We start from the raw sequence: 24,578 nt of genomic DNA, 5'->3' as shown, positions 1-24,578 counted from the left end.
AAGTAAGCTATTTCCCAGAGTCACATGATCCTGAGCTGAGCTGCTGCCAGTGATAAAACCGGGGTCCCGGAGTCAGCCGCTCTGGCCCTTTGCTACAACTCTACTACCCATTCCATGCTTGAAAATGCTCACCGTACCTATGTAGACACGTCCATTCCTATTGAAGAAATTGAGCAAGCTATTAGAAGCCTATCTGGTGATACGGCCCCTGGCCTTGAAGGGCTCACCACTGACTTTCATTACCGGCTCCAGACCTTCTAACCATGTTGAAGGACACCCTGTACACAGGAGCTGCCACCTTCTCTGAGAGGCAGTTATCATTACACTCCTTAAAGCAGGAAAACCTGCCGATCTCTGTGATTCTTACCGACCCCTCTCATTAATAATTGTGGACAGTAAAATCTAATCCCTGATCCTTGCAAATAGACTCCAGCCACCCCTGCCTGATAGTATGACGGGATCTATCCCCGGCTGCTCAGCATCTCACAATCTTCACACAATATATGCAGTCTTGAAGTCATTAAGTGCCACCCAGCACTTCCGAACAAACTCCCCGGGTGTTGAGACGGCTTCTCTAGCTTAATGTATCGATTTGTTCCGACCCCAAAATGTATCCAGATATTATGATTGTTTGTTCTACCATATGCTATATCCACCTGTCCCTATCCCTTTGACTTTTTTCCCCCCTATGTCCTTCTATGTTACTTCTGTAACGTGCTCTGATACCCTCAAGGGTCTGGTTTGCGCTGTATAAAACACAAAATAAATAGTCATGCACCTTCTTGAGCTGTGGGTCTCTGCAGTATGCAAACACAACAGGTGATGGACCGAATGTTGATCAATGTCACACACTCAACCCAGTCCAAAGATCTGGGCCCAAATCCATCGTTATTTTGCACTCCACAACACCCTAGGTTAGACAATGGCGATATGCAAAACAGCTCTGACCCAGTGCCCCATGGGAACAGTCCAGTCCGAACTACAAAACCATGTCCTTCCCAGAACAGAATCAAGCATCCCAGGACCGGACCGGTTTCGAGGTAGCACCTCTCATCAGCCCGGCTAGCTTGACTCCAGTGGTGTAGAGTGCCTAGGACCCACGTCTGGGCATCCCCAGCGCACTTAGGGCGGAATATGCAAACACAACAGGTGATGGACCGAATGTGGATCAATGTCACACACTCAACCCAGTCCAAAGATCTGGGCCCAAATCCATCATTATTTTGCACTCCACACCACCCTGGGTTAGACAATGGCGATATGCAAATCAGCTCTGACCCTGTGCCCCATGGGAACAGTCCAGTCCGAACTACAAAAGCCATGTCCTTCCCAGAATGGAATCAAGCATCCGAGGACCGGACCGGTTTCGAGGTAACACCTCTCATCAGCCCGGCTAGCTTGACTCCAGTGGTGTGGAGTGCCTGGGACCCACGTCTGGGCATCCCCAGCGCACTAAGGGCGGAATATGCAAACACAACAGGTGATGGACCGAATGTGGATCAATGTCACACACTCAACCCAGTCCAAAGATCTGGGCCCAAATCCATCGTTATTTTGCACTCCACATCACCCAGGGTTAGACAATGGCGATATGCAAATCAGCTCTGACCCTGTGCCCCATGGGAACAGTCCAGTCTGAACTACAAAAGCCATGTCCTTCCCAGAACGGAATCAAGCATCCGAGGACCGGACCGGTTTCGAGGTAACACCTCTCATCAGCCCGGCTAGCTTGACTCCAGTGGTGTGGAGTGCCTGGGACCCACGTCTGGGCATCCCCAGCGCACTTAGGGCGGAATATGCAAACACAACAGGTGATGGACCGAATGTGGATCAATGTCACACACTCAACCCAGTCCAAAGATCTGGGCCCAAATCCATTGTTATTTTGCACTCCACACCACCCTGGGTTAGACAATGGCGATATTCCAAATCAGCTCTGACCCTGTGCCCCATGGGAACAATCCAGTCCGAACTAGAAAAGCCATGTCCTTCCCAGAACGGAATCAAGCATCCGAGGACCGGACCGGTTTCGAGGTAACACTTCTCATCAGCCCGGCTAGCTTGACTCCAGTGGTGTGGAGTGCCTGGGACCCACGTCTGGGCATCCCCAGCGCACTTAGGGCGGAATATGCAAACACAACAGGTGATGGACCGGATGTGGATCAATGTCACACACTCAACCAAGTCCAAAGATCTGGGCCCAAATCCATCGTTATTTTGCACTCCACACCACCCTGGGTTAGACAATGGCAATATGCAAATCAGCTCTGACCCTGTGCCCCATGGAAACAGTCCAGTCCGAACTACAAAAGCCATGTCCTTCCCAGAACGGAATCAAGCATCCGAGGACCGGACCGGTTTCGAGGTAACACCTCCCATCAGCCCGGCTAGCTTGACTCCAGTGGTGTGGAGTGCCTGGGACCCACGTCTGGGCATCCCCAGCGCACTTAGGGCGGAATATGCAAACACAACAGGTGATGGACCGAATGTGGATCAATGTCACACACTCAACCCAGTCCAAAGATCTTGGCCCAAATCCATTGTTATTTTGCACTCCACACCACCCTGGGTTAGACAATGGCGATATGCAAATCAGCTCTGACCCTGTGCCCCATGGGAACAGTCCAGTCCGAACTACAAAAGCCATGTCCTTCCCAGAACGGAATCAAGCATCCGAGGACCGGACCGGTTTCGAGGTAACACCTCTCATCAGCCCGGCTAGCTTGACTCCAGTGGTGTGGAGTGCCTTGGACCCACGTCTGGGCATCCCCAGCGCACTTAGGGCGGAATATGCAAACACAACAGGTGATGGACCGAATGTTGATCAATGTCACACACTCAACCCAGTCCAAAGATCTGGGCCCAAATCCATCGTTATTTTGCACTCCACACCACCCTGGGTTAGACAATGGCGATATGCAAATCAGCTCTGACCCTGTGCCCCATGGGAACAGTCCAGTCCGAACTACAAAAGCCATGTCCTTCCCAGAACGGAATAAAGCATCCGAGGACCGGACCGGTTTCGAGGTAACACCTCTCATCAGCCCGGCTAGCTTGACTCCAGTGGTGTGGAGTGCCTGGGACCCACGTCTGGGCAACCCCAGCCCACTTAGGACCGAATATGCAAACACAACAGGTGATGAACCGAATGTGTATCAATGTCACACACTCAACCCAGTAAAAAGATCTGGGCCCAAATCCATCATTATTTTGCACTCCACACCACCCTGGGTTGGACAATGGCGATATGCAAATCAGCTCTGACCCTGTGCCCCATGGGAACAGTCCAGTCCGAACTACAAAAGCCATGTCCTTCCCAGAATGGAATCAAGCATCCGAGGACCGGACCGGTTTCGAGGTAACACCTCTCATCAGCCCGGCTAGCTTGACTCCAGTGGTGTGGAGTGCCTGGGACCCAAGTCTGGGCATCCCCAGCGCACTAAGGGCGGAATATGCAAACACAATAGGTGATGGACCGAATGTGGATCAATGTCACACAATCAACCCAGTCCAAAGATCTGGGCCCAAATCCATCGTTATTTTGCACTCCACATCACCCTGGGTTAGACAATGGCGATATGCAAATCAGCTCTGACCCTGTGCCCCATGGGAACAGTCCAGTCCGAACTACAAAAGCCATGTCCTTGCCAGAACGGAATCAAGCATCCGAGGACCGGACCGGTTTCGAGGTAACACCTCTCATCAGCCCGGCTAGCTTGACTCCAGTGGTGTGGAGTGCCTGGGACCCACGTCTGGGCATCCCCAGCGCACTTAGGGCGGAACATGCAAACACAACAGGTGATGGACCGAATGTGGATCAATGTCACACACTCAACCCAGTCCAAAGATCTGGGCCCAAATCCATTGTTATTTTGCACTTCACACCACCCTGGGTTAGACAATGGCGATATTCCAAATCAGTTCTGACCCTGTGCCCCATGGGATCAATCCAGTCCGAACTAGAAAAGCCATGTCCTTCCCAGAACGGAATCAAGCATCCGAGGACCGGACCGGTTTCAAGGTAACACCTCTCATCAGCCTGGCTAGCTTGACTCCAGTGGTGTGGAGTGCCTGGGACCATCGTCTGGGCATCCCCAGCGCACTTAGGGCGGAATATGCAAACACAACAGGTGATGGACCGAATGTGGATCAATGTCACACACTCAACCCAGTCCAAAGATCTGGGCCCAAATCCATCGTTATTTTGCACTCCACACCACCCTGGGTTAGACAATGGCAATATGCAAATCAGCTCTGACCCTGTGCCCCATGGGAACAGTCCAGTCCGAACTACAAAAGCCATGTCCTTCCCAGAACGGAATCAAGCATCCGAGGACCGGACCAGTTTCGAGGTAACACCTCTCATCAGCCCGGCTAGCTTGACTCCTGTGGTGTGGAGTGCCTGGGACCCACGTCTGGGCATCCCCAGCGCACTTAGGGCGGAATATGCAAACACAACAGGTGATGGACCGAATGTGGATCAATGTCACACACTCAACCCAGTCCAAAGATCTGGGCCCAAATCCATCGTTATTTTGCACTCCACACCACCCTGGGTTAGACAATGGCGATATGCAAATCAGCTCTGACCCTGTGCCCCATGGGAACAGTCCAGTCCGAACTACAAAAGCCATGTCCTTCCCAGAACGGAATCAAGCATCCGAGGACCGGACCGGTTTCGAGATAACACCTCTCATCAGCCCGGCTAGCTTGACTCCAGTGGTGTGGAGTGCCTGGGACCCAAGTCTGGGCATCCCCAGCGCACTTAGGGCGGAATATGCAAACACAACAGGTGATGGACCGAATGTTGATCAATGTCACACACTCAACCCAATCCAAAGATCTGGGCCCAAATCCATCGTTATTTTGCACTCCACACCACCCTGGGTTAGACAATGGCGATATGCAAATCAGCTCTGACCCTGTGCCCCATGGGAACAGTCCAGTCCGAACTACAAAAGCCATGTCCTTCCCAGAACGGAATCAAGCATCCGAGGACCGGACCGGTTTCGAGGTAACACCTCTCATCAGCCCGGCTAGCTTGACTCCAGTGGTGTGGAGTGCCTGGGACCCACGTCTGGGCAACCCCAGCGCACTTAGGGCGGAATATGCAAACACAACAGGTGATGGACCGAATGTGGATCAATGTCACACACTCAACCCAGTCCAAAGATCTGGGCCCAAATCCATCATTATTTTGCACTCCACACCACCCTGGGTTAGACAATGGCGATATGCAAATCAGCTCTGACCCTGTGCCCCATGGGAACAGTCCAGTCCGAACTACAAAAGCCATGTCCTTCCCAGAATGGAATCAAGCATCCGAGGACCGGACCGGTTTTGAGGTAACACCTCTCATCAGCCCGGCTAGCTTGACTCCAGTGGTGTGGAGTGCCTGGGACCCACGTCTTGGCATCCCCAGCGCACTAAGGGCGGAATATGCAAACACAACAGGTGATGGACCGAATGTGGATCAATGTCACACACTCAACCCAGTCCAAAGATCTGGGCCCAAATCCATCGTTATTTTGCACTCCACACCACCCTGGGTTAGACAATGGCGATATGCAAATCAGCTCTGACCCTGTGCCCCATGGGAACAGTCCAGTCCGAACTACAAAAGCCATGTCCTTCTCAGATCGGAATCAAGCATCCGAGGACCGGTCCAGTTTCGAGGTAACACCTCTCATCAGCCCGGCTAGCTTGACTCCAGTGGTGTGGAGTGCCTGGGACCCACGTCTGGGCATCCCCAGCGCACTTAGGGCGGAATATGCAAACACAACAGGTGATGGACCGAATGTGGATCAATGTCACACACTCAACCCAGTCCAAAGATCTGGGCCCAAATCCATCATTATTTTGCACTCCACACCACCCTGGGTTAGACAATGGCGATATGCAAATCAGCTCTGACCCTGTGCCCCATGGGAACAGTCCAGTCCGAACTAGAAAAGCCATGTCCTTCCCAGAACGGAATCAAGCATCCGAGGACCGGACCGGTTTCGAGGTAACAGCTCTCATCAGCCCGGCTAGCTTGACTCCAGTGGTGTGGAGTGCCTGGGACCCACGTCTGGGCATCCCCAGCTCACTTAGGGCGGAATATGCAAACACAACAGGTGATGGACCGAATGTGGATCAATGTCACACACTCAACCCAGTCCAAAGATCTAAGCCCAAATCTATCGTTATTTTGCACTCCACACCACCCTGGGTTAGACAATGGCAATATGCAAATCAGCTCTGACCCTGTGCCCCATGGGAACAGTCCAGTCCGAACTACAAAAGCCATGTCCTTCCCAGAACGGAATCAAGCATCCGAGGACCGGACCGGTTTCGAGGTAACACCTCTCATCAGCCCGGCTAGCTTGACTCCAGTGGTGTGGAGTGCCTGGGACCCACGTCTGGGCATCCCCAGCGCACTCAGGGCGGAATATGCAAACACAACAGGTGATGGACCGAATGTGGATCAATGTCACACACTCAACCCAGTCCAAAGATCTGGGCCCAAATCCATTGTTATTTTGCACTCCACACCACCCTGGGTTAGACAATGGCGATATTCCAAATCAGCTCTGACCCTGTGCCCCATGGGAACAATCCAGTCCGAACTAGAAAAGCCATGTCCTTCCCAGAACGGAATCAAGCATCCGAGGACCGGACCGGTTTCGAGGTAACACCTCTCATCGGCCCGGCTAGCTTGACTCCAGTGGTGTGGAGTGCCTGGGACCCACGTCTGGGCATCCCCAGCGCACTTAGGGCGGAATATGCAAACACAACAGGTGATGGACCGAATGTGGATCAATGTCACACACTCAACCCAGTCCAAAGATCTGGGCCCAAATCCATCGTTATTTTGCACTCCACACCACCCTGGGTTAGACAATGGCAATATGCAAATCAGCTCTGACCCTGTGCCCCATGGGAACAGTCCAGTCCGAACTACAAAAGCCATGTCCTTCCCAGAACGGAATCAAGCATCCGAGGACTGGACCGGTTTCGAGGTAACACCTCTCATCAGCCCGGCTAGCTTGACTCCAGTGGTGTGGAGTGCCTGGAACCCACGTCTGGGCATCCCCAGCGCACTTAGGGCTGAATATGCAAACACAACAGGTGATGGACCGAATGTGGATCAATGTCACACACTCAACCCAGTCCAAAGATCTGGGCCCAAATCCATCGTTATTTTGCACTCCACACCACCCTGGGTTAGACAATGGCGATATCCAAATCAGCTCTGACCCTGTGCCCCATGGGAACAGTCCAGTCCGAACTACAAAAGCCATGTCCTTCCCAGAATGGAATCAAGCATCCGAGGACCGGACCGGTTTCGAGGTAACACCTCTCATCAGCCCAGCTAGCTTGACTCCAGTGGTGTGGAGTGCCTGGGACCCACGTCTGGGCATCCCCAGCGCACTTAGGGCGGAATATGCAAACACAACAGGTGATGGACCGAATGTGGATCAATGTCACACACTCAACCCAGTCCAAAGATCTGGGCCCAAATCCATCGTTATTTTGCACTCCACACCACCCTGGGTTAGACAATGGCGATATGCAAATCAGCTCTGACCCTAGGCCCCATGGGAACAGTCCAGTCCGAACTACAAAAGCCATGTCCTTCCCAGAACGGAATCAAGCATCCGAGGACCGGACCGGTTTCGAGGTAACACCTCTCATCAGCCCGGCTAGCTTGACTCCAGTGGTGTGGAGTGCCTGGGACCCAAGTCTGGGCATCCCCAGAGGACTTAGGGCGGAATATGCAAACACAACAGGTGATGGACCGAATGTGGATCAATGTCACACACTCAACCCAGTCCAAAGATCTGGGCCCAAATCCATCGTTATTTTGCACTCCACACCACCTGGGTTAGACAATGGCGATATGCAAATCAGCTCTGACCCTGTGCCCCATGGGAACAGTCCAGTCCGAACTACAAAAGCCATGTCCTTCCCAGAACGGAATCAAGCATCCGAGGACCGGACCGGTTTCGAGGTAACACCTCTCATCAGCCCGGCTAGCTTGACTCCAGTGGTGTAGAGTGCCTGGGACCCACGTCTGGGCATCCCCAGCGCACTTAGTGCGGAATATGCAAACACAACAGGTGATGGACCGAATGTGGATCAATGTCACACACTCAACCCAGTCCAAAGATCTGGGCCCAAATCCATCGTTATTTTGCACTCCACACCACCCTGGGTTAGACAATGGCGATATGCAAATCAGCTCTGACCCTGTGCCCCATGGGAACAGTCCAGTCCAAACTACAAAAGCCATGTCCTTCCCAGAACGGAATCAAGCATCCGAGGACCGGACAGGTTTCGAGGTAACACCTCTCATCAGCCCGGCTAGCTTGACTCCAGTGGTGTGGAGTGCCTGGGACCCACGTCTGGGCATCCCCAGCACACTTAGGGCGGCAATTGCAAACACAACAGGTGATGGACCGAATGTGGATCAATGTCACACACTCAACCCAGTCCAAAGATCTGGGCCCAAATCCATCGTTATTTTGCACTCCACACCACCCTGGGTTAGACAATGGCGAAATGCAAATCAGCTCTGACCCTGTGCCCCATGGGAACAGTCCAGTCCGAACTACAAAAGCCATGTCCTTCCCAGAACGGAATCAAGCATCCGAGGACCGGACCGGTTTCGAGGTAACACCTCTCATCAGCCCGGCTAGCTTGACTCCAGTGGTGTGGAGTGCCTGGGACCCACGTCTGGGCATCCCCAGCACAGTGGCTGCCCTACTTGATGCAATTAAGGCATTTGATGTGCCGGAATGGGAATACCTCTTTCCCTAACTAGCCCGGCTGGGTCTCAGCCCTGGCATTGTCATACAAGTGCAACTTCTGTACACCCTCCGCACAGCACGGTTATACTTACATAGGCAAATCTCCGACCCCTTCCGGCTACACAGGGCACGCAACAGGGATGACTGCTGTGAGTGCTCTTTTTTGACATCACAATGGAGCCATTGGTGGCAGGTTTTCTGCCGACACAACACAAAGAGGGGCATTGGATTCACCTTCAAGGGACTGGTTGTATCCATGTATGTGGATAATATCACTCTATATACCTGCAGTACCCTATACTCTGGCCCCTTTTACGTAGGAGGTGGGTACTCAAGCATACAAATCAACTGGTCAAATCCATATCATTCCCTCTTACTAACAACATGCACCAATTTCAAACTGAATACCCCTTACAATAGCCAGTAGACCCAGTTTGCTATCTGGGAATATTGCTAAGTGGTGACACAGAGGAGGTATGGGGTGCAAACTATGGTCGGGCCATACTCAGTTCATCAGATGCCTAAAACTAAACATGCTTACCATACAATCGGTAGGTAAACAACCAAGGGTTTCCTGGGATCCTCTCACTATTCCACTCACACAAGACGGAATGGGAGCTCCGGACAAAACATTGTATGCCTAAAGCACTCAGTCCTAATATCTATACTTATGGCTGTACCCAACCGCTTTCCAACTGCATGTGGCCATCGAGGCAGACCCTGCTGCCCCTGTCCACTATACATGGTCCTATATCACTCTTACAGAGCGCCCCGGAGGATGAGTGACATTGCGAGTGCATCTGTTGGGTTGGGGAAGATCTCTGCAAGAAAGCGAAGTTGTAACTCCTCTACTCTCCCTCCACTCCACTGGTCAATAATGCCCAAATACAGCTGCTCCTGGGTAAAGGACCAGTTTTGCATGTGCATCAACACAAGAATAAGTTATTCTCTGACCTTTACCCAGATGGACATTTCCTCTCACCATTCCATTCCTCATGTCCCCACCTTCCACACCTGTGGACACCCTACTACATTTTCAACTGCGAGCATGTGCTGCACACTAGACAATACATATCCTGCTCCACCCCAGCCATCCTGGAACTGGAACATGTCCTTATGACCCCTCCCCATGTAAATTGATAATGTGCTTCTTCAATACTATGCTATTCCAGGGGCTGGGGAGCTGTGGAAGACTGACACTGACCTGGTCATCACAATGGTCCTACTGCTGTTTATAATTAAAACTTCTCTCCCCGAACTACTGATTACTGGTCACAGGGCTGCTCACTCTCCTCTGGAAGGACTATTGGGCTATGACAAAGATATCCCTGATACACACCGACAACTTATTGCCATGCTGCTCCGGTTGGTCAAATGTAGGATAGTAATTCACTGGGGCAGGAAACCCACTATCAAGGTGTGGTTGCATGATCTTAAGCACTGCCAAGATCAGGTGACTACTTTTTGAGACCTTATGCTACTTTGCTCCCATCCCTAAGTGCTTTACATCCTGGCACCAACAGAGAGACTCAGACCCACCCACACCTGCCGAAATGTCTTTGAATCTCTGTCATGAAGGATCTTCACCTGCCCCCCATGGCCTGCAGATTGTAGTCTGGCCCCTTGTGTTATCTCCTTTCAATGCTATATATGTCTGTACTGTTGCCATTCTTAATACTGTGTCTGTTACAAGGCTCAATATAAAGAAGGGCAAGTAATTAACAATGTAAAATTCATTATGTTGGACTGTTCAACGTGGCAATTCCCTTTGAACCTAACCTTGATGTCTTTCGCACTTACCGCTCCTCTTTCTCTAACCAATTGATTTACCTCCCTTGTTTCACTGACACCACTGTTGTGTTGTAATGTTTATAATGAAAAATCCAAAGAAGAACAATTAAAAATAAAACCCTTTGGGTGAGACTAAAGTGGGGTTAATCGGATAATTCTTAGAACAGGAGAACCTCAAGATTTAAGGACAATTGCTTGTTCAATAAACACATGACTACATGTCACTCTACCTGAAATGTGACCTGGCTCCACTGAAAAGAGATCTTCTATCAATGGCTCATTCTCCCATGAAGCAAAACAAAAATAATAATAATTCTAAGTAAAGCTCCAGTGGCTTTACGATGAAGCTGCATTGATGTAGAAATGATTTGGATTACACATAAGGTCACACACACAACTCTGTGACTTTGCCTGATCACAACGCTGAAAATCTATACAGGCAAGTCATTTCTCCTGAGTGTGGACACATCTACTGGCATCCTAACCTCTATCATGAAGGATCTGGAACTTCTTCTGAAAAATATTTCCAAAGGTAATAATTCTACTTGCTTGTTTGACCATTGCCTTAATGTCGGCTTTCAATCTCGGTCCTTCATTCAATGCCCTACAACTAGTCAACATTCTTGACTCACTACACATGGGCACCTTAGACTCACCAGTTTTTGTCTTCTTTAAACTGCTCAGACTCTCATTAGTCCTCTCTCCTCTCTTTTCGCAGCAACCAGTACGTCCCCCTTCTTGAAAATTTCTGCTCTTTGTTTTGCTACTCAATTCAATTATAGCATTTTTTGTCTCTACAACACACTAGTAAGTATTACTTGTGCCACAATCTTGTGCTGAGTCTTCATCTACTTGTAAGATGCTTCTAATTTCCTTAACAAATATGACAATGTAGCTATAGTGTCCCACATTGATCTCACCTTTGTGTAGCATGACTGCTTATTAGCTTTCATGATACTTTTCTTTTATCATTTTCTTTTCTCATATATCTATAAATGTTTGTTACTTATGCCCATTGGAATTTGGTTTTTCACTTGCAACCTGCCCGTTAATTGTAAAGCATTCTAACACATTTGAGCCATATTATTCCTGGAAAAAACACAAATAAATAGGTTTTATACTTTTCACTTAGAACCATATAACTCATAAAAACCTCACCACTGTGGGGGTTCACTTTTGAGTAAAGCCAAAAATCACTGATTTCCAAGCAAACACACAGTGGTTTGGAGCAGTTTGACTATCTACTTGCCTGGCATGCCCTGCTGCAGCAAGTGGTAAGGGAAGCCGACCCTCCAGCAGACGCACTGAGAGAGATGCTGTCTTTTCTTCTCCCGAGAAATCCAGCTCCAATATTTCCAGGCTACCCTTGCAGGTTTGTTGGGAAATCGAGTCTCGAGACTGACCTTCTCCATTCTAAACTAAGGTACGGAGCTGATTAGACCCTTAGAGAAATCTTGAGTAGATTCTTGGCAAAAGAATACTACATTTATGCTACACCTCACTTACTTCTTCCCTCGTACTAAGCTTAGGTTAGGTAAACTAGGGTAGACGTATTTTAGAAGCACCAGTTGAGTACTTTTAGCCTCTGTTATTTATGTATGTATTTATATATGGTTTAGGAACCATACAATGCTCTTAGAGTATTATTTTATTCTACTCTTTCTACTGTATGCATTATATTTTACAAAAAGATTTACTATTGTAACAGTTAATTTCTTATGCTTGAGAAAGAAGACTGTTCAATAAAACCTTTTATTGAAAACGCCTGTCTTTCTACTTTCTCTGCACATCTAGTGAAATGAAACATGCATGATTGACTGAGTGAAATATCTATCTATTGTTTTCACAACTCTAAAGATACGTTTTAGCTTGGGGAAACAAAGTTGTCATGTTTATGCGGTTGTCTGAGACTAATCCCTTCTTGTTAATTCGAGGAAGTTTATAGTGACCTCTGAGTTAGCTGGCACACAAAATTAAGTCTAGTATATCCGATAGAGACCTAGTCGACCTCATTCCTATGTCTAATCTATAGGATATATTATTCCAATGCGCAGACCCTATTGGGAATATAGGAACTACAGTACAGTCTGGTCAGAGGGCATCCAAATCATGTGGCTTGGCCAACATTGTGGTCTTTCCCAAAAAAGGGAAATTGGGTAAGGAGCTGGGGTCTTATCGGCCTATAACATTAATTAACAGTGATGTAAAGGTTTATGCCAAGAGAAAAATGTCCTGAGCACTACTCTTTACATAAGAAGAAGTCCACTCTTTCTTGTGATTTTGTAGATTTTTTTCTTCAATTTCAACATGTGTGACCTTTTAATACTTCATTGCACTTCATAGCCTGGCAAATCGGCTAACCGCTGTGATTAAGAAACGGGATTCAACCACCCAACATGGGTTTGTTTCCGGAAGGAGCACAATTGATCATAATCAGAGGGTGATTGCGCTCTTTGATGCGGTAGGGATTACCAGAGACCCTATCGGGCTAATCCTGCTAGATGCAGAGAAAGCCTCTGATAGGGTCTCCTGGTTATTCTTGTGGGCAACACTCGAGAGTAGAGGGCTTGGTATAGGCTTTATTAAGGATATTTTGATAATGTACAACAACCCGGTGGCAAGAATAACTATTATGGAGGTACTGTCAGATCCTGTGTCAATTAGTAGGGAAACGCGTGCGTAGTGTCCTTGCTCCCCCCTAATATTTGTTTTGTACATTGACCCTTTTGTCAGGAAAATGATAGACAACAACCATATTTTAGCTACACGTAGTAAGGGGGGGAGCACTAAGATCTTGGCGTATGCCGACGACCTAGCTATTATGACCCCTATCCCACTTTGTGCAGTAGCTGAAATTGAAGAAGAGGCAGAGTCTTTTTGGGCATATCTCGGGATATAGACTCAATTCCAACACACCCTTGTTGTCGGTAAGGGACTCCAGACTAATGACCCCCAGGTTGTTCAGAAGGCAACATATCATAGGGTCGAAATAATGATAGATGTGTCTAATATTGTTGAAACTAAATTGGATCCACTGCTTAAAAAATGTAAAGCAGATATAAATCGCATAGACAATCTTAGGTTAAGCCAGGTGGGGAGGTAGAATGTCATTAAGATGGTGTTTTTGCCAAAAAATCTATATTTTATTAAGGCAATTCCATTGGCTATTAACAATACTTGGTTTAAAACGATGAACCAGTTGTTCCCAAAATTTCTTTGGGCCAATTGTCACCCCTGGAGAGCCTAACATTTTTGACGTTACCTAGGGACAGAGGGGACTGGCGATCCCTAATCTGCAGCTATATCACTGGGCTGCAATCATTTTTGACATAGGAAGATTAATTAGGACTGAACTTGATCAGGTGCAAGAGGCGGCTACTGTATAAATGTATGATTTGTTATAGGGGTCAGGGGCTAGGGGTTGTCTCTTACAACATACTGAAGGGTGAAGTTCAAGACGCTGATGTGTGCTTTTAAAACTTAGATCTCAGTTCGAAATACGCTCGGTCTCGGCCGCATTCATGCTTTTACCCCATTGTACGGCAATAAGTCGCTCCCTAGTATTTTAATGATGGGTATATGAAAATATGGCATGACAAATGCATTAGGATGGCTAGTAACATTATGGACGAGGCAGGAGTGATTATCTTTGACATGATTAAAGAAACTTTTGGGGTCCATAACAGTCATTTTTTTAATATCTCCACATTAGAGATTTCTTAGTGAGGAAATCTGGAGGTAGCAGTGGGTTCACCCAGGTGACATTGGTTAAGATGTTGCTTTAAGAGTCAGGTACACTAGGTGGGATGTATAAAAAACTAAACATGATGATGACTGATGATTTACCCAAACACCGTGACCGTTGGCAGGAGTGCTACAGGTTGAATCGGGGAGGTAGAAGAATAATTTAATATGGCCCAAACTTCATGTATAGCTGCCAACTTCCAATCGCAAGGGGATGGAAAATTTGGGCCCCTCTGATTAGATGGTCTGAAGATAGTTAAGATGTCTGGAATAGATGATAAAGCATCTGCGCTTGTGCTTTATTGTTTATGGCCCAAATGTTTTATCTTCTTTCATTTTTGCTGTCTTTTTCATGCCACTGGAAGAATGTATTCCTTTCTTTCTTTTTCATTCTCTCGTTCAAGGACCAGCCAGGGTGGGGGGGTTTGAAGAAACTTTGGGGTCGGAACGGGTGGGATACTTGTCATAATGCATTTGTATTTCTTTATATGCTGTATTTGCTTGGTTACTAAAATTAATAAAGAACATAAAAAAAAATAGACACTCACGGGAGTCCAGGAAGGTCTGGCTTGCTTGGATCCCCCATTGTTTTCCTACCCAGAATACCCTCACATTTAGCTGAACAAATCAAATTTTTCACAAATTTCTGAGTGAGAAAAATGTTGGATCACTGGGCAGCCACAAATTTCCTACCAACCAGCGTTCCTCAGGTCTCCCGAAAAATATGATACCTCACTTGTGTGGGTGGGCCAAGTACCCATGACAGGCTTGGGCCCAAAACATATTGTGGAGACATCAAAACAACCTATCAAAACAACCTATCACAAAACAACCTGGCTTTGCAAGGGGGGGGCACCTGGGTTTTTGGCCCTGGGCTTGGCGGCCATCTAGGGAAAGCTACCAAACCCACAAATTTCTGGAAACAATACCCTGGGGAGTCCAGGGAGGTATTGCTTGTGTGGATATCCCAACATTTCCCTATGCAGAATCCCCTGCAAACCTCAAATTTTGCTAAAGAAATCACTATTTCCACACATTTTTGGGTGGGATCACCATGTCAGTACAAATGTCCTACCACCCAGAATTCCCCTTGTTCTCCAGACTAAAATGATACCTCACTTGTGTGAGTGGGCCAATGGCCTGTAACTGTGAGGGGCCACAATCATGAGGACTAAGGTTATAGCACAGCGAATTCTAAGCACTATTTTTGTATTAAAATACATTTATAGCCATAATTCAAAATTACCTATCAAAAAATGTCTTGGTTTTTCAAGGGGGTCACCTGGGTTTTTGGCACCAGACTCAGCGGCCATCTAGGGAAACCTACCAAACCCACACATTTCTGAAAAATGGACACACTGGGGAGTCCAGGGAGGTATGGCTTGTGTGGATCCCCCAATGTTTCCCTACCCTTTAAATTTCTTTGCATACATCCCTCTGACATTCCACATGAGACAAATATTTCCTCCTAAATATGCCATCTATTTTGCCTCAATGAACCATTACCCCTGGATCTGCTCCTAAAGTAGTTATCTGTTGGTTACCCTTATACCAAGTCACCAGCCTGAGCCAACAGCATTGATTCTGATTATTGTATTAGTGGCTACTTCCATCATATATTTACCAAAACTTCAAATATTAGCATAACAAGTTTCCAAATAATGCCTTAAGTTGCTATTTCAATTCCCCCGGCTGTAGTTTGTTGAACTGCTCTGCCAACCCATCATGCAATCTTTCCTTCTGGACATTGAGTTAGGGTGTGTTCCTCAGGAACAACTATATATACAGCATGCACATTCCAGGTTGACTCGCCATCCATTCAACAATTGTTCTGCAATCCATTGATCAAGTAGGCATGCCACTCTCATTATGTGCAGCACCATTCGGACCCATTCCTAGGTTGACAGAACAAGCCTCCACTTTGCCTGTGATTCTCTGTTACATTCCACCTTTCCAATCAAACCCTTTTATGAGAGAAGTGCAGCAGTCCTGGGTGTCAAGTCCAGGCCCAGGCTACAAGCTTTGAGTTCACCCTGACCATCCCTGTTGTCTTCTGCAACTATGTCTCCAGGCTCAGAACCTGAATCCAATGAGCTTTGATCTCTTCAGACCTTCACATCCTCAACAAGTTTCACCCTTTCTGCTGCAGTTTGTTCTAATGTTCATCAGACTTTTGATCTCTCTCTGCCTACCCCTTGTCTTTGCCAATTCTTGCCTATGCGCTCCTTCACCCGATCCATGTGAGTGACTCTTATGTTCTCAAGCCAGGTCCAGGTCTCCTCGCAGGTTTGTATATTTTAACTTTAGTTTGTAACCTCGCCTGTTATAACAGGCCAAAGTGAATATTCTGCTGTCATTGCTTAATAACCAGCCAGGCGCTCTGTTGCCACAGCCCTATGATGTGCAATCTGAAAATATATCTATTGAAGCATTATCAATCAAATACGGGTAATGTTATCAGGCTGCCTATAATCTTTGGTTGCAATCATAATAATTCAGGAACCTGCAATTATAGGTCTCTGTGGGCTGCAAGAAATGGATGCCTGCCTGGTAAAATGCAGAGGTGGTGTACTGTTACCAATATTTTGTGTGTCTAAGTTCTCTAAATACTCATCTGCATCTCAGCCTTCTACAGCTTCTGGGAAGCCCACAAGATACACATTATTGTACCACAACGGGCCTCAGTAACCTCTACTCCATTTCTCAATGTCTCAACTTACCCAATGAGACTTTTCATGTATCTATGTACGTCACATACCATAGATCGAAGTTTCGACAGAGCAGATTTATTGATTGTGTCCCTTTCAGCAGTTATGCATCAAGCTCAGGCTCCAATTATGCTTTGGCATCAAGGATTGCTTGTAACATGACCTCAAATTTGCAATTGTATCCTTTCAGTACAGATTCCCTGGACTTCAGGGCTCTATCTGTCAAAGCTTCATTAATTTGCTGCACCTTTGTGTCTTTGTAGCCAACGTGGGTGTTTCCTTACCTTAGGTCTCACCATTCATCTCTGTCTAGAGGGCCACTTGGTGTGTGTCTAATGCATGGTCTTAATATTGCCATAAAATAAGGGACATTGCTTCCTACTCTGTGGCTGGAATTCCGTGCCCATGGACCAATGAGTACTATGCATTCTTTGCTTGCATCAGTTTGGCTTCCCTGTAAGCCCAGCCACTGTTCAGTCAGTATCTGCTTAAGTCGCTGGCCGCTCATATGTCTTCCGAGGGGCACCTCCATGTGTGCTTACTCTTTCTTTTAATCAACCAATGCATCACAAGTGATCACCCTACCGAGAAATGCTTCCACTCAACCTATTACTACTTATCGCAACTAAACTTATCACAAATGGAGTGTCTTTTCTTGAGAAAATCATTTTCTATTATTACCTCCATAGAGAGCATTGGGCTACCACACATTATTGTGTGGTAGTAAGCAGTGCTACAATACCTCTCGATGAGGCAACCCTCCTCTACCTCTTTGTGCCTGGAGGCAATTCTGTTCATGTGTGAGGGCCACCAGCTGTCCAGGCAGTGAGAGTGCCCATTTTTGATATCTCACACTACTGCTGGGCCCCTTGGTATTTGATTCAGATGCTCATCACAGCTTGGCCGCATATTGCTCTGTGCGGTAGCAGCCATCTTGGCATGCAGCCTTTTTCCTTTGTTCTCATCTTCATTGTGTAAAGACAGGGGAAAGAGAGGAGACCAGTGGGTACTTGCTTGATCATTTCTAATTGCTTCACAGGTCTGTTGTCACCAAAACCAGAGCTTGTAGCAGCAGGGCAGCCTACACCCTTGTTTGACCATGGCCTCTTTGCTCCTCTACCCACTCTGCATATGGCCGCTGTTAGAAATGAGGGTCTCTAGTTGGCAATGGTTTGCACCTTTGTCCAAATAGGGACCCTTGCTTCTAGTCAGGATAAGGGGGATACACTCCTAAAATAACCCTTGCTCAGCCCTTAGTAGCTTGGCATGTGCAGACAGGCTTATCTCAGAGGCAGTGTATAAAGCATTTGTGAACACATACATTAATACAGTGAAAACACTACAAATGGACACCACACCAGTTTAGAAAAATAAGTATTCTTTATCTAAACTAGACCAAATGGCAAAAATCCACAATACAGTATCCAAAAGAAGGCTAGTCAATGCTAGAAATAGTTCAGTTCAATGCAAGTTGTAAACGCAACACTTTTCCCACAAAGTACCTTAGATGTGTCAACCAAAGCAAACAAAAGGGTCGCAGGGAAGGTGATGTGTCTGCTCCCTGCTTCGGGGGAGGTGATGTGTCTGTTCCTTCCAGCAGCGCAGGGGATGAAATGCATATGTTCCTTACGGGAGAGGAGGCGATGCATCTGCTTCTTACTGTTCCGGTTAAAATGCGACAAGATAGCAACTTGATGCGTGGCAACAATCAGGTGCAATGCGAAAAAATTATGGCTTGATGCGATGCGAGGATCTGGACGATGTGTGAACATTTGCAGCCACATGGCAGGTGCTACAATGGTTTTCTCTGCGAAGCGTCGGACCCGGTGTGGAAGCCGCGCGCTTCTTCTCCGTAGCTCAGCGATGCATCGGGACCAGGTGCGGATGCGGCACGCGTCTTCTCTGTGACTCGGCAATGCGTCGGAAATCGGTGCAGATGCCAAACGCTTCTTCCTTGTTGCGTCGATCTTCCAGCTCCAGTGACAACCAGTCTTTAGAGGTCCTAAACAACAGCAGGCACCTCTTTGCAGGTTAGAATTGCCAGCAAGAAAATGCAGGGGAGCTGGTGGTGAAGTCTTTCTGTTCCTGAGACTTCAGAACAGGAGGCAAGCTCAGTTTCAAGTCCTTGGAGATCTTTTCTTCAAGCAGGTGACAAAGCAAACAGCAAAGACCTTTTTCTCCTTTCCTTGGCAGCAAACAGCACAGGGGCATTATTCCCCCTCAGCTTCTCTGACTCATCTCCTCGGCAAAGGTTCCTCTTGATTCCCAGAAGTGATCTATAGTTCTGGGGTATCAGTCCCCCTTTTTATACACACAAATCCTTTGTTCTCTGAAGGCAGAGAGTGTCTGTACCCAGTCAAAACCTATTCTGTCCTCGCTGGTGCATTTCCTGTCAGGAGGTGGTGACACCATTAAGGAAAGCAGACATGGCCCAGGCAGGTGGAATAAAATCTTCTCCCCCTACTCTAAATTCAACCCAAGTCCATTCAGCCCAGCCCTGACTCAGACTGCCGAGCTGCTGCCCTCTCCCAGCCCTGTCACTCACAAGCCAGATATGCAATGCACAAACCTAGAAGAGACACACTTGTAGTGTAGTTCCTATATTCCCAATAGGCTCTGCGCATTGGAATAATATATACTGTAGATTAGACGTAGGACTGAGGTCTAATAGGTCTCTACCAAATATATCAAACTTAATAGTGAGTGCCAGCTAGCTCAGAGGTCACTAGAAACTTTCTCGAATAAACAAGAAGGGATTAGTTTCTGACAACCGTATAAACATGACAACTTTGTTTCCCAAGAATTAGAAATCAAATCTCTAGAGTCGCGGAAAAAATAGATAACTATTTTACTCAGTCAATCGTGCATGCTTCGTTTCACCAGAGGTGCAGAGAAATAGTGAGACGGGCGTTTTCAATAAAAGTATTTATTGAACAGTCTTCTTTCTCAAGCATTGGAAATGAACTGCTACAATCGTAATACTGGTTATAAAGTACAAGGCATATAATACACACAGTATTATAAAGTAGTACTTTAAAAGCATGATATGGTTTCTAAGCCATAAAAGTGCATAAAATGTATAAAATACATACAGTAATAAATAATGACTAAAAGTACTCAACTGGTGCTTCTAAAATACTCCGACCCGTGTGTACCTAACCTAAGTCTAGTACGAGGGAAGAAGTAAGTGAGGAGTAGTCTAAGTTTAGTAGTTCTCTGCCAGAAACCTATTCCAAGAATTCTCTAAGAGGTCTAATCAGCTCCATACCTTGGTTTTAGAATGAAGGAGGTCTTGTAGCTCTCTCTCAGAACTCGATTTCCCAGATACCCGCAAGGGTAAGCAGGAAACACTGGAGCTGGATTTCTCGGCAAGTGAAAAGACAGCATCTCTCTCAGTGTGTCAGCTGGAGGGTCGGCTTCCTTCAGCACTTGCTGCTGCAGGGCGTAGGGTAAGTAGATAGTCGATCTGCTCCAAACCACCATGTGTCTGACTGGGCAAACCTGGGCATATTTATACTTTGAAGGTGCCGAGTTTGACGCATATTTGGACTTAATATCGTCACTCAAAGGCTAAATCCTTGGAAAACGCCAGGAGTTCTTGGAGAACTTTATATTCAAGCAGGGGAAAATCCCTAGCTGTTGAAGGCGGGTTTTTCCAAGAAATAGTTGTTAATTCTCGAAACCTAGTGGAAGTAGCCATGCCGTATTTGGGCTGTGTGGCTTAGACCAAATAGGGTAGTGATTTCTATGCCTATATAAGGATATGATAAAGTATACCTATATGAGGGCATGAATCGGGAAAATAACACTAGGGGCCTAGATTCGATTACAGCACACTGGATGGTTAGGCAAGAAAATACCTACTTTCTTAACGTGGTATTTTCAAACACAGAATGTAAAAATCACTCACACTAAAAGATGCACTTTAACATTCTGAATGCAGGCATGCTAAACTTTATTTTCCGATCTTATTCCCTGGGTCAGTTATGTTTATAAGATGTTATAAGCAAACTGCCCATTCTAGCCTATGAGAACAGATAGCCTTGCAATAGTGAAAACCAAAATTGGTATTATTGCACTATCAGGACATGCCACACACATTGGGGTATGTCCTACCTTTCACATACAATAAACCCTGCCCAACGGGGTATCTTGGGCCTACCTTAGGGGAGACTAATATGCACAAACGGGAAGGTTTGGGGACTGCAAGTGTGTGCACTGGCAAAGTCGACATGGCAGTCTCAGACTGCACACAGGCTCTATAATTGCAGAACTGTCCCACACTTTACAAGCTGCTTCTGTGGGTGGAACAATCAGTGCTGCAAGCCCACCAGCAACATTTGATTTACAGGCCCTGGACACACATGGTGCACTGTACTATTGTTTGAAAAGTAAATCAAATACCCAATCATGGAATCAGTAATCCATAGAGCAATTTACAATAGGGAGCACTTGTCCTTTGGCACTGAACAGCAGTGGCAAAGTGCCCAAGGCATCTAGACCAGCAAAAACACAGGCGACAACAGCAGAAAATTGCAAGGGAGACCCACACCAATGGTGCCAAGTCTAACAACTGCTATTTGTGGAGTGCCTGCTCGATCCACATGGCAGCTCTCACAATCTCAATCATTGCAGGACCCTCCTGAGCCCCTCGGTATTCACTGTGGAGTCACAGGAAAAAACACTCTTTTGCGCTGGCCAAGCCAGAACAACACTTAAGTGTGAACTTCTCCTTTGTGCTCATGGCCATGTCCCATATTTTCTTTTATACATTTCTTACAAATGTGTTTCCCAGTGATAGATGGAGCACCTTATTTCCATTGCTATCAATTTTCTTTTATTGTCCTCCCCATGTCGTAAAATTCAAATCTGACAGCGAGGGAGGAAGATCCTTGGAGGTGCTAGGACCCTCCCTGCAATACCCTCTGGCACAGTATATTCACACCAAACGCAACCTCTCTGTAGGCCCTATGAGGCCTGAACAAATGTTCTGCAGCAGCAGCAAGTACTATACAACCTTTCGCACTGAGAGACTCTTACATAAGTGATAATCTGGTTTACAAACAAACCATTAATAAATAAATGTGACCTGAATCCTCCATGTTATCTCCAGGGGTGTAACTACCAGTGGTGGAGCAGCTGCGACTGCAATGGGGCCAGAGGCCTGAGGAGCACATTGACCCCCTGAATAATGCTGTGTTTCATTACTTACTCAAGAGTTGGAAGTGGGCAGCATTTTCCTTGCTTGCACTGAGCCCCATGACACCCGAGCACAATGTCTGTACATTCCCCACTCTGACAGACTTCTAACATTCTTCCCATGGGAGCTTGATCTCATTGCTCTTTCTGACGCTCCAAGCAGTGCATCTTCACTAACATTACATTTTGATGTATGATCATTCTGCGGAGCCAGTGAGTAGCACTCTGGTATTTCAGGTTTTATATCCGTCTGTTGAGTTATAGAGTGGGAGACGACCGGGCAATCAGAGGAGAACTGTATAAAACTCAAGGGTCGGATAAAATAGTAATCATAGCAGTAAGTGAAACCCTGGGAAGGGAGAAAGAAAGGGACGGCGTCTTCTTATTCGTGAGTCCATGAAATGGAGCTGCTTACCGACAAGTATTATGTGTGAAGAGGACAAGTAGCATCTCCAGTCCAGTTCATCTGATGCTTCCAGAGCTGTCGTTCTACTTCTGCTGAGTTTACAGTTCCAAGCCTAGACAAGGCAGGGGGCCCTCTGTTGCTTGCATGGGCTCAGCGTTATGCCACCATGTTATCAGCTCATCAGCATGTCAATGCTGGCCAAAAGGTGTGATAGATTACATATAATACTAGTAAGACCTTATGCTCACCTGTCTTATTAGAAATCTCTCCAGAAGGACAGGGGACACAGTCGAAGCAGCAGTTGGGCTGCCCTTTCCTCGCAGCCTGTCTGAACCCAGGAGGGCAGCTCTCACTGCAGAAGGAGCTGGGAACCTGGTGGCAAAGCAGAGGAAAAGTCATAGAAATAAACACTAACTCAGAAACAGGGAGAGTAAAGAAACATAAAAAACAAACACATGCACACACTCATGAGAAAAAGACACTTTACACACATACACTCACAGACACACACACATATACCCAGATACACACATTCACACAGGTGCCTACACACTCACAAATACATACACTTATTCACAGCCTAGTGTCACATATGGGATTTAGGATCTATACAAATACTATGGCACAGAAATGCAAATGGACCCCAATGAATGAAATGTTGTTTGCATTTTGGGTAGGTTAAATAAATGACATTCATAGAAGGCTCACATCTGAGCGAGGAAGCTGTGCAATTTGTATCAGTAAACCATTATCTAATCAAAAAAGGTTTGATGGCCTGTAATTGCCCCCAGGTTCCGGCATGTGCAGCAATATCTGACTGAGTGTCACCTATTAACTGCATTTTGATAGAGAAGTGAGATGGTTGGTAGTTCTTATCCTATCTTCCCATACTCACCTCTATGGCAGCTCTTCACATTTTGTTGCAGTGATACACTGGTTCTAAGTAGGGCTCCTGTCTCTCTGAACACTCAGGTCAAAATTCTCCCAGCAATTGGATCACACAGAGGGATCTCAGCAGTTTGAACAGTGTGGGCTGTCAGTGGTTCACAGCTCTCCCAGGGCTCAGATGACACATTGTTACCGTAGTATTAGGATCACTCTGGGGAGCTGGCAGCACTGAGTTCACAATGTGCAATTATGAGTGCTGGGAGAGTGTGGGACGTGGAGCGCAGGTAAGCCATGAAACCCTGCCCTGCATGTTGGTAAAACAAGTGTGTTGAGTTGCACAAAGCATCCATCTGCACTTGGGAAATGCAGAAAGGGAGATGTGGTACACCACAGCTCTGGCATTTTTTTGACCACTCTACCCTTTGCAAGTAGGTAAGGCAAGAGTGATTTGGTGGCAAAGCCTGTACCATATACTTGGGCATGTCTGGGACTTTTTTTTAAGACCGTAATTACTTTTGGTCATGGCAGTTTGGCCCTTGGGAATGTCTCTGGAGCAGTGCTTCCCAAACTTTTTAGAAACACATCCCACTTTTTTAAACGACACTGATTCGTAACACACCTAGCTTTAACAGACGTGAAGTGGTGTGATTTTCTGATGTAATAGTATAAATGCTTTCAAAATTACACTTTTTGCATTCCCCTCTAATATTAACTGCTGTAAGTATCATGGACTTAACCACGTACTTTGATATACTTTTATCTGACTGTGGCATGTTTGCTTGTCTGTTTTCAAGACCCCAAGTCTGACAACTTGGTATAATCATGATGTGGACACAGCTGACAGCTTGCCCATCAAAAGTAAGATTTAAAGATTCTCAGATCAAGTCAAATCTGGCATTAAGTCTGCGGTTACTAAGATGCTAGAGTTAGGGGTGTTAGAGCTATTAGTAGAGCATTGGCAGGTCCAATGATTCTGGAAACTAAGTTTTAGAAATGGGATTTCAGGTTGGCTGAGGTTTGGACCACTCTAGTTAGGATAAGGGAGTTACC

The 24,578-nt window shown here is 46.7% G+C and overlaps 1 protein-coding gene across 1 annotated transcript in view; it reads right to left on the bottom strand.

The window, feature by feature from the left end:
- LOC147718188 (extracellular calcium-sensing receptor-like) overlaps nucleotides 1-24,578 on the bottom strand; it is a 164,014-nt gene that overhangs the window by 12,484 nt on the left and 126,952 nt on the right. Inside the window, exon 4 of the mRNA XM_086966632.1 lies at nucleotides 22,889-23,012. Within this exon, the coding sequence (XP_086822758.1) occupies nucleotides 22,889-23,012 (124 nt within the window). The remainder of the gene's footprint in view (nucleotides 1-22,888; nucleotides 23,013-24,578) is intronic.

The sequence above is a fragment of the Lissotriton vulgaris genome, chromosome 4_1 (assembly GCF_964263255.1).
Source record: "Lissotriton vulgaris chromosome 4_1, aLisVul1.2, whole genome shotgun sequence".
Classification (NCBI taxonomy): domain Eukaryota; kingdom Metazoa; phylum Chordata; class Amphibia; order Caudata; family Salamandridae; genus Lissotriton; species Lissotriton vulgaris.
Note: the sequence above shows the minus strand (reverse complement) of the source record. Positions and strands in the feature narration are given on the sequence as shown.